At 28.7% G+C, this 11,460-nt stretch overlaps 2 protein-coding genes across 2 annotated transcripts; one reads left to right on the plus strand and one right to left on the minus strand.

Moving 5' to 3' along the window:
* The first annotated feature begins 242 nt into the window (after positions 1-242).
* Positions 243-1,825, plus strand: LOC130801821 (uncharacterized). The gene is made up of 2 exons (XM_057665721.1): positions 243-792; positions 1,495-1,825. Exons 1-2 carry the CDS (start codon positions 540-542, stop codon positions 1,662-1,664), a joined length of 423 nt encoding a protein of 140 aa, XP_057521704.1. The 5' UTR covers positions 243-539; the 3' UTR covers positions 1,665-1,825.
* Positions 1,826-4,779: 2,954 nt separating this feature from the next.
* Positions 4,780-9,101, minus strand: LOC130801823 (protein C2-DOMAIN ABA-RELATED 4-like). Its single transcript, XM_057665722.1, has 3 exons — positions 8,680-9,101; positions 6,151-6,246; positions 4,780-5,285 (listed from the first exon to the last, which is right to left on the minus strand). Exons 1-3 carry the CDS (start codon positions 8,812-8,814, stop codon positions 4,995-4,997), a joined length of 522 nt encoding a protein of 173 aa, XP_057521705.1. The 5' UTR covers positions 8,815-9,101; the 3' UTR covers positions 4,780-4,994.
* Positions 9,102-11,460: the final 2,359 nt, after the last annotated feature.

Consider the following 11,460-nt stretch of genomic DNA (forward strand, 5'->3'; position numbering starts at 1 on the left):
AGTGTATAAGGGTCAAATATAAATATATAATCCTACCCTAGACCCCTTAGATTAAATAATATAATATCTACCATAAGACACTAACCAAAGAATAAATAAAAACTAGTAGCAACACCCTGCAAAATGCTGTTGCCCTATAATACTCCATAAAATAGCAATTACCATACCTAGAAACACCTACCCCTTAATTTAAAAAATTCCATTCCATTGAATTCTATTCCTATTTATTTAACTCCCTTGATTTATTTCCTCAAATGCAAAACTTAACCCATCAACAAAACTCCTCCCTTTAAAACATAATAACCTTTAATTTATCTTTCCTTTCCCGACAAAGTTCTGGTTCGATTCTCATTATTAAACTCTTTTTTTCCCTCATCATGACTCGAGACTACCTAGTAATCCAAAAAAAATCGTAAGCATCTAGGCAACTCGGGTAGACCATCCACTCTTTTTCTCCTTTATTCCTTTCATCGTTTTTCTTCTTCTTCTTCTTTCAATTATAAAAAAGGGTGTTTATTAGGTAAGAATTAAGAAGTAAAATGAAGGGAAAGAAACAAAAGGGAAAGTGTTTTGAATGTGATTATATGGAGAATAATGAAAAGAAAAGGTATTTGATAACGGTGAATGTGTTAGGAAGTGCAGGAGCATTAAGGTTTATAGTGAATGAAGATGATACAGTTAATTCTGTTACTCTAACTGCTTTGAAATTGTATGCTAAACAAGCTCGGCTCCCTGCTTTGGGTTCTGACTCTACCAAATTCCTGCTTTATTGTGCTAACCATGGATCTGATGGTATTTTCACTTTTCCTTTTTAATTAATTTAATTTACTTTTTTAATTTGGGAAAAGATATTGAATCTTTCTTGTAGGCGATGGGAATCCAACACTTAGTGGTGAAATTTAAGTTAAAAATACGAGTAGGGCCGTCTCCAAACTTTCAAGGGCAGCCCAGTACAAAAATTAAATATAAGTTTTTTGAGTATAAGTTCTTTTTGGTTAATTTTAGGTTAGGTGTTTCAAGTCGGTTTGAAATCGGGTTTTGTGTCCATATTTTTTTACATTATTCATAATTGTAAATCATTTTTAAAGTTGGGTCAGATTAGGTTTCGAGTCACTAGGTCTGTTTTAAATACCTCTACAAACATGTATATTTTTAAGTGACAATAATAAACTAATACTATTTTATTTTTATTAAATAAAGTATTGATTTGTTCACTTAATTTAACTACACAAGAATATGCAATAAAATAATAACAAACACTTTTTTTGAGAGAAATAATAGAATTATTTAGTTAACTAGATTGAATAATTATCAATAAAAAAAAAATCAAACTATACCTATTAGCTAGTCAAAAAATAAAAACATCATATTTTTTATTATTTAATTCAAAAATTAAATATATTAATTTTTTTAAGGCTCTTAAAATAATGAGGCCCTAAATAATTGCTTATGCGGCTAAAAAATAATGAACTTGTATTGAAAATGTACGTGCAGCACTGAAGGCATGGGACGAGATAGGATGGTGTGGAGCAAGAATGTTTGTGCTTTGCAGGAAGCCTGAGCACCAACCAAACATGACCGACTATATTTCGCCTACAAAGCCACGACCTGCTCATAATTGGAAATCTTGGCTCAACAAATCCTTAAGCTTCAACATTAATTAATTTAATAACTTTCTTCTATGCACGGAATACACTGAATACAATAATAATAATGATGATGTTGGTTTAGTCAACTGTTTATATTGTAGTTTACAATATATATACGAAAGATTAAATAAGAAGACAAATTAAAATAAGAAGGATAAGATATATATATATATATATATATATATATGATAATTCACATGTTAACACTGTAATAAATAATCTTGGGTGTCTTTTTAACTCTGAAATCTCAATTTATACGAAGTTGACTCAACTTTAAATACTTGTATTTGATTATGTTACACTTTAAATAATCATGCATCAGTCCGTTTTATTCATATTAAAACATTTTAATACTCCTGTTGCTTTATGTGAAAGCTCCTTAATTGTTACAACTTTTTTCATTGTGTGGACATCCTTTTTAATGAAATTTTGAAAAATGTATGTTTGTCCCTTCACCATATTTATGCTTTTAACTTTTTTTGATTTCAATGCTTAAAATAATGATTAATGCTTTAACTTTTTTTGATTTCAAAGCTTAAAATAATGATTAATCACATTAAATCATACGTGATCCAAGATTAGAATAGATGTAGTATATATATGATATATTATAGGATTAATTTAAATCATCAGTTATTTATTTATACGAGGAAGTTTGAAATTGAAGTATAAACTCAAATTCATGAATCAAATGGGATTTTTAATTCCTAGAAAGAGAGGTTTGCAACAACTAAAATACAATTATTTTTTTTTAATTACTTATGGTGATATATTTTTTATTTTCAAATTGATAATATAGAATATATACGATGAACCTAGTCCAACAAAAACAAATTAGATGGAGAAAAAGACAGGCTCATAATAATCATCAAAAAAAATATATAATTGTACTTTAGAAGGGAAGGCACCTGGAATGAACCTGCTAGAGGCTGATGAAATAAAAGTAGTTAAGTATTGTGTCTACAAATGATTCGCATTAGTATGGTGTTATCCGTTACAGGTCGAGTTTATATGATTTGCTTTTTAGCATCTTTTCAAAAAGCCTTATACTAATTTGGAGTTTATTTGATCATTTATATATTTGTAACACTATCTTACTTTTCTAATGTGAGACTTGAAATATGTACACTGTATAGTACACATTCTCTCTCTCGTGATATAATTTGTCTCCTTGGATTGTCGCTTCACCACGAAACATTCTTCTTTGACCTCATGACAAGATGACTCTCAATACAAGTCACCAAGATTAGAATCTTCTATCACAAGGTCACATTGAAATTGACCCACACATCTGCTCCAGCAATCCACCACCAATCTACAGTGTGGCTCCAATTCTACATGTATTTTCCTAGTTGAACCTTCAACTCTTAATATTAATTGTTGGGTCCACCAACCATGAGTGAACTCTTAATGTCCGCTTTGGGTCGAGCCCGCACATTCTTTTGGCATATTTATAAGCTTCATACTAATTTGAACTTAGATCAGTTATAGATTTGTCAACACTTTTTTATTTTTTTAATATAAAACTTGAGATTTACCCTCAACATACCCTAACAATATGGTGCATAAATTAAGTTGAGCTAATCATCATAAGTACTGATAATTTTGCTTGGAAATGACTAATGAGTAATGACATACTCTAACATACCCTAACAAATGACTGACTAACTACATTGGTAGTAATTTCCTTACATGGTATTTGTTGATATATCTTTATTTTATAATTTTTGTGTTTTCCTTATTTAAATAGCTATATTAGAAATATCCAAAATTTAAAAATGGTTTATAAATTAGGAAAATACATAAGTACCCTAATAAAATTACATCTTTATAATAACAATGTGTACAATAGTTAAGATCAAACAACTTTATATTGTATGTTTGACCCCCAAACACATATAATAGGTAAATATACTACTTATTTTATGTTTTTTTTCCTAGAAGAGGTGCTTTTTTTAGCAATCTGATGCAAATTTTAGAAGTTAGCTGCGTATACCTGGGCTTGTCTCTTATAATTGTTTTGTGTTTGTTTAAATGAAAATTCTTCTCCTCCAAAAAAAAAATAGTTGTATTGTTGTTGTAGTATTATTAAAATGCATAATACAAACTATGTAGATATGTACATAATACGTACAGAATAAATATCGACTAGCTACAACATGCATTAATTGACAAGAAATCGTAGTAGCTTTACTTTTATTTTTTGGATATCGCCCAATGGTGAAATGACATTCTTCTATTGATGTGTTTAAAACTTAAATTTAATTAAAAAACATAAAATAAATTTCCATAAATTGCATTAGGATGGGCTTGAGTCACGCTTGAGATGAACAAATTAAAGTTGCGCTGAGGCCTTGATTGTTATTGTGTGCCCTCGTTTGCCGTTGTGTGAGCTCACAGTTGAGATGGGTTGCAAAATATTTATGTTATATTATTCTTAGCATTGTAAAATATTTTACAATATATGTTAAGAATAAAATAATATTTTAAAAATATTATTATTTTAATAATTATTTTATCTAAAAGAGTACTTACAACACCTTAGTACCCAAAGCTTTTGTATAGTAAATTTCTCGTTTCTTATTTTACAATATTTAATTATGTTGTTTTATTGATAAAAAGAAATAATAATAATAATGAAATCAAACTAGCAAAAAAATAAAGAGTGAAAAAATGTACAAAAAATAGCTTAATGAAAATCTAAAAATAAATTAACATTGAAAAAATCATTTGTTAACCTTGTTAAGAAACCAATTCAACCAAAATTTTAAGCTAATGATTAAAACCTCATAATATATTATATATTCTAACACGCCTTCTCATACGAAAGCCCTTTGGACTAGAAGTGTGATGCAACACAGACTTTTCTTATACTTTGCGGAAAATATTCCGCTTTGAAATGAGGGTGAATGAGATTCAAACCTGTGACATTTTGTCACGTAGGCTTTGATATTATGTCAAAGAACTAACTCGACCAAAAAATTTAAGCTAATAGTTAAAGTCCTAGAATATGTTATATACTCTAACAAACCTAATGGTTGAAGCCTTTCTATTTAACTATTGTAAAAGAAAAGGTTTATTTACTCTTCTCTTTGTCAAAATAATCGCAATAATAATAATCACCGCAAAATTGAAAGAACAGAGAAATTACCAATAAATTTCACCCCACAAAATAATATTGATAGTTCGACAAACAAAAGTTATGAATAAATAATGCTCAACAAAGATGCAAATGTATCATCCTAATGATGCATCCTACTATTCTTAGTTCTTACTCTAAGGCAATGCATTAAAGTAAGAGTTCGTTTGTTCTTTATATACAACACATAACTAATAATTTAAGTATTAAAGAGCCTTTGAAGAAGGAAGATCGATCCATTGTAATTGCAGCTCGATTTCACCACATTCCACATTCCGAAGCCTAAGGAACATGTTTTGAATTACCTTGCCTTCGTTCCAGACTATGCAACTCTCCTCTGCGATGCAGTTTTTCCTATTGGGTTTTACTTTTGTGATCACCGTTCCATTTGGAAGGCCTTCCAGACGCATATTTACTGCATCTAGGAACGGTCTTATTTCAAACTCCGCATCTCCCATTTTGTCATCCAGAGAAAATGTGTCGTGGTCGTACACATACTGAAAGCCATTAAACCATCATAATCATTAGCATCATTCATCTTAAGAAGCTTAAAACCAACCTATTCTCTACATTAAACTAAACTATATGACTCATCCGATTGATAGCAGAATATTCATAATAATGACTGATTCCTCCGTTCAGAGCTTTTTGGTGAACGCGTAAGAAATAAACTAAAACGGAAGGAAGTAGCTTTCATCAAACAAATAAAGTGGGTATGGGAACACAAAGAAAAACAAGCTAAGCATTGGGTCCCCATTGAAACCCAACAAATTAAGCCAGCTGGGAAGGCATGTTTAAAAGATGAGACTTTACATCCAATCCAAGTTTAGGAAGCTTTTTCTATGGAGTATCTATTATTAATTCAGGCCACACAAAATTCTAAAGCGCTACTCGGTTGTACCTCCTCCGTTTTATTATGCTTGTAACTGATAGTGACTACTGCTCATACAACATGTTAGTATCAGTTGCAAAAGTATTTCAAAATGGACTACTTTGTACATATAATAAAAGCAAATATGTACTCATACATCATATTTGTTGGTCAAAAGTGTTGTCATTTCAATTAAGCAAAATCCAATTTTGCAAAATCACATATAAAATTAGTAGACTAAAGTCATAAAGTTGAAAACATTTAATGACTGATTTTCTATTTTGGGTTATCGTACTTATTTGCATCATTTTCTTTATTTAGAAATGAATTCAATCACTATTTTTTTATTTCATCTAAACAGTTTAACAATACCATAAGTACAATTCAACCACTCTTCATTTAATACCAAATTTTTTATTTTCCTTTTAAAAAAAAGTATCCTTCGCAGGTACAACGATGCAAATTCATAGACGAAGAAGCTGAGTACTTACCAATTTAACTGGTTCATTAGGATCCGTAACACAAAGAGTTAGATCTTCATTCCATTCGGGATTTAGACTCTTCTTGATGACACGCGTTTTAAGTTTCTGAAAAACATATACATTTACACAAGATTAAGTATTCTTTTCAAAAATATGATAATTGCATACTAAAGGAAGATTCGTTATTATTTTAGAATTTTATTCGCTTATGCCTGTGAGACTGGTGCATTTTGCAAAGCATACATTCATCAAAAATGTTTAATTATTGCTTTAAAATTTTATTGCATTGTTGTTAAATCCCACCATCACCGGCGTTAATCACGCCACCATACCAAATAACATGGCTCATGCCTAAATGAGCATAACATTTGTCAGTCTCCTTATCCAACCCTGTCCTAAGCAGAATCTACTCAGTACGATAGTATGGTATGGTATGGTATGATATCCCTAAATAAACATATAAAAATCACAATTTTTTAATCACGATTTCATTTGTAAGGGTATATATACCGTCAATTAACTTTCTCATACTTTAATCACAATTTCTATGACAGGAATAAGAAAAGACGAAATGATAAAACAAAAATATTTTTCTGAAGAGAATGTAATTTAAATAAGATAGATATTTACACATAAAATTCAACAAATTCCTTTATTATAAATAATTTTAACTTTTTAAGAAAATCTAATCTAAAAATTGAAAATTAATTAATATTTTATATAATTATTTTAACATTTTAAGAAATTCCAAGAAAAGATTAACGGTAAACTAATATAAAGTATAATGAAATTCTTATATTTCTGAAACAAAAATAATATTAAATAATATTAATAAAATACAAAATTTTTTCATATATATAGCCTTAAAGACCTATATATCATTTTCAATAAGTTCTTAAATTTCGTAATGGAAAGAAAAGACAAACTTTTTCTTATTATGTGAGTAATGTGTAAGATGCTAAGTCAAGGAAGCAAACATTTTCTTCAAATTTCGTAATGAAAAGAAAAGACAACATTTTTTGTCAATATAGGTTTTCATTTTTTATATAATCAAACGTAATTGCTGAGCTAACTAGCTTTTGATTTTTTAAAAACAATTGAAAAGGAAAGCTATACTTAATTAACTCCGAAAATTAAGGATGTAGGAGTATTTTTTTACAGGCTAATAGAAGACATCTTGCCGAAGAAAGAGGTAATACTTGATTATGAGATAAACCCGATTATTTTAAGCACGAGTAACTTGTTCAAAAATAATTTATTCATATCAATAAGCTGTTTAAGTTGTTTCAACCAGCTAGTTCAACAAACATTAACATTAATAAATTTGATCACCCAACTTTCTATCTACATCAAAATAAACTAAAATTGCGCTTAAATTGCCAAACACCCCTTCGATTGAGGTCACTGTAGTCTGTATCCCATTATCCAGCTGGCTTGGAAAATTGTTACATGTAACTTTTTAACTCCTCCAGATATTACTAGAGCACTTAATTTTTTAATATAAAAAGATTAATGGTGATTACATCTTTTAATTGAAATTGACAAGAGTAAATACGTTTATGTGTTATGAGTTTGCTAAATTTAAGACAAGTAAATTAAGGGTTCATTTAGTGAACAAAATAAATTAAAGAGAAAATATAGAAATTATTTGGCAAACAACTGGTGACTTACTTAACTAGAAAGGGGGTGGGTAAATGATAAATGTAATAAAGTAGACGGAGTACAAGAAAGGGGTGGATAAATCATAAATGTAATAAAGTAGACGGAGTTACAAGGTTGAAACTTAAAACTGCAGGTCTTGTTGGTAAATAAAATGAATATTCAAAGCTAAATCAAGGCAACTTCCGAAATTTCATACACGAAATCATAGGTAAGTTAGGCTCAATGGTGCATATGATCTAATCAGATCAACACAATAAAATCACAATATTCAGCTTCATAAAAATGCTAAATTATCATACAAAATCGCAGTAATTAAGGCAGAAGAATATGTCGATTTTGTAACGGAATCTTGTCATTTCCGAAGATAATAGTATCTGCTGATTTAGGCAATAGAAAAAAATGGCGACCGGCAGCTAGTTACTACCTAAAAGCAACTCCTAAATTAATTTGTCAAAAATAAACCGGAAAAGATGGAAAAAAGCAAAGGTGCAATCAGCAATGTAAGTTACGTTAACGATAATTAGAATAAAAAATAAAATTACAGTGAATAGCACAAACTTTTGTTGATTTACTAAAAAAAATACCAATTTTTGAGTAAACATGAATAATACCAATTAATACCAACTTATACGTATGTTTTCCAAAAATAAAACCAACCTTTATTTAATCATTAATTTACCTTTGTTTTTTTGTCAAATAGCCTACTATAATAAGTTGGTATTATTCTAGGCAGATATTCCTAAGTTGGTATTATTCATAGTTAATTAAAAGTTGGTATTATTCATGGTTAATTAAAAGTTGGTATTATTATAGGAAAATCAGTAAAAATTTATTATTTACGGTAATTTTTCCTTAATAAAATATGGAAAAGAGTACCTGTTTACCGAGACGAAGAATAACATAAGGATCGCTTGTTTTAACATCACGAACAGCGAGATTGATGCCTCTTTTGACTCGAACACGAAGCAATCCTAAAGCGTTACTGATTGGATTCACCTTTATATCCGCCATTAATCTTTCTCAGAATGCAGTTAAGAACTTGTATTTCTAAGAAACGGACACTATTTGAAATTGATTTGGGGGAAAAAGTACCTAAAGAAGCAGGAAGAAGAAAGGATGAAAGATAAATGGGTGTTATTATTTATAGTGGACCAAATGAGTTTTTTAAGTTTCTGGGTTTTGGTTGTAGCTCAATCCCACTTTAATAATTTCTGGAAAAGAAAAAAGTGGACCAAATATATAGTTCATGAGCAAGAGGGTTTTAGGAGCGTTAGGGGTATGACTGGACCTCATGGTAGACCTATAAAAATGATTTAGAAAGGAAATATTATACTACTAATAATTTAATTTTTTATTTATAAAGTTATGAATAATTTGGATTTTGAATTATTTTTTAATAAATTTATATTTATATTTGTCCTTAGTTTGAGTCAGCATACTAATGGGATAATATGCTAATAGCAAATGTTGAATTATTATAAAATAAAATAAAAATTAATATTTATAATTTAACTTTTTTCCCCATCTGTTGTGAATAATCATATCTTTGGATTATTTTTTAATAAGTCAACCTTTGCCCCTCATGTTGCTATTAGCATAACCTTTTATTTTATAATAACTCAATCTTTGACCGTAATTTGCTATCAGCAATTATTATTAACAGTAATATTTACTAAAATAAAAAGTTATGTTGATAGTAAACTAAGGGCAAAGATTGGATCATTAAAAAATAATCCAAAAATGAGATTATTCACAGGGAATGAGTGAAAGGTTGAATTATTAATATCAATTTTTCCTTTAAAAAATTCATTGATCCAAACTTAACAAATTTAATTAATTGAGTTGAAAATACTCGACTTGTAACAGATCAGGTCAATTTAATTTTAACTTATTTATATATTAATAAACAAATTAAGACATTCAAAAGGATGTTTGACCTGTTTGTTTTACATCTTAGTTTTAAACATTTGATTTATTTGTATTTACAAAGAAAAATAGAGATATATTAAATGAATGAAGTTGAGTTTATATGGATTGATTTGACTTAGAATTAACCCGTTTAATTAAATGAGTTATACAGGTTTGTTTTAAGTTTAAAATTTTGACTTTAACCTAACTCAGTTAATAAATAGATCAGATCAAGTCGACTCATTTGCTTAATTGATCAATAATTTCACCTCAAAATCCACTTATTTTGTGCCAATTAATGCATTCGTTGAATTGTTTAGGTCTAGAGTTATACATATTAAAGATTACAAAAATTAATAATATAAAAAAATGCGACTAGATGAATGAACAAGATCTCACATAACAATATTTTTTCTTGTACATATATAGTCATAATATAAAAATTACCACATAATGATGAAAGATACAAATTTTCTATATGGTGCATCTAAAAAAGCAAGGGAAGTACTGTTTTGAGATGTGGAAAAATATGTGCTTAAAATGAAAAGAAAATTTAAATGTGTGGAAGAGAACTAAAGTAAGAGTATGTCATAGCAAAAAAAAAAAAAAAAAAAAAACAACTATAAAAATGTCTAAAAAGAAAATTGGTGCAAATCTCAGAGAAGGAGTACTAAGTTTCACTCTCTTTCTCTTTTATATAAGTTTGGTTGTCAATATTAAATAGTATGAGTGATAACGAAAAATTAGTGTAATTTTATCGGAAATTAGGTAACAAATTTAGTGGTCATACTTATTGTATTTAATTATCACATTTTTTTCACAAAATGCATTTTAACTCATTATTATTTAGAGATGTGATATTAGTGAATACTAAAAATTATAAAAAAGATTATGATTAAAGTTTAATCACCATGAAAATAACATGATATGTCTATAAAAATTTAAATTTTAAATCATTCTTATTACCACTATATAGTAATAAAGTCATAATATCATACCACATACTTAGACGTGATACGAAGAGTTTGCCTATGAAATTAAAGAAACTTACATAATAAGAACACAAAAACTTAGACGAGACCGTTGCAAGTTAAGATGGAGTGTGGGCCGGCTCATGACACGCGAGTGTAACAACATTTTAATTTTCTGAGCATTTAGCAATTTTGACCTTAAAGGTATTAATTTCGAAAATTGATACCTTTAACGTCAAAATTGATACCTTTAAGATCAAAATTTAAAAATGTCAAAAAAAAAAAGTCCAAGTTGTTACATACGCGAATTGAGCCGGCTACAAATTGACGGTCTCACTTATAAGGCCATCTCGTCCAAGACCGGCTTTAATAAGAATAGTGTACTAAATCTATTTCAGACTTATATATAGAATAAAACGGTCCAATAAAATTCTTGACAAAAAAAAACACCCTTATTATTATTTATTTATTTTTCCTAAAAAAAAACATCCTTATTTGAAAAGCGTTTTGAGGTTAAGCGTTGTTGTTTGTGTTGTAGCCAGTGTAGGTGTCAACTGTCGTGTGGACCCCACATTGATATAGTTTGGATGATCCGCACCGCAACCTGTATCCCATGACCTAATCACGCGCTCATTTGTGGAATCTTCTATCAAGATCCTAGAATGTTCATACTAAACTTCTTCATGCTTGACTTTAACTAAAGGTTTTCAATTTTCACTAACCCTAATCTATCTAAATTTACTAAATTTTTAATTAATAGATCCTAATAATAAATGGG

The sequence above is a fragment of the Amaranthus tricolor genome, chromosome 15, assembly GCF_026212465.1.
Source record: "Amaranthus tricolor cultivar Red isolate AtriRed21 chromosome 15, ASM2621246v1, whole genome shotgun sequence".
Lineage (NCBI taxonomy): Eukaryota > Viridiplantae > Streptophyta > Magnoliopsida > Caryophyllales > Amaranthaceae > Amaranthus > Amaranthus tricolor.

Bases quoted from the DNA above. Each gene is read 5' to 3' on its own strand.
- LOC130801823 (XM_057665722.1), bottom strand. From the start codon at position 8,814: ATGGCGGATATAAAGGTGAATCCAATCAGTAACGCTTTAGGATTGCTT. The intron at 6,247-8,679 runs GTACTCTTTTCC...TATGTTTTTCAG, and splicing joins TTCTTCGTCTCGGTAAACAG to AAACTTAAAACGCGTGTCAT. The intron at 5,286-6,150 runs GTAAGTACTCAG...AATGGCTTTCAG, and splicing joins CTAATGAACCAGTTAAATTG to TATGTGTACGACCACGACAC.
- LOC130801821 (XM_057665721.1), top strand. From the start codon at position 540: ATGAAGGGAAAGAAACAAAAGGGAAAGTGTTTTGAATGTGATTATATG. The intron at 793-1,494 runs GTATTTTCACTT...ATGTACGTGCAG, and splicing joins TGCTAACCATGGATCTGATG to CACTGAAGGCATGGGACGAG.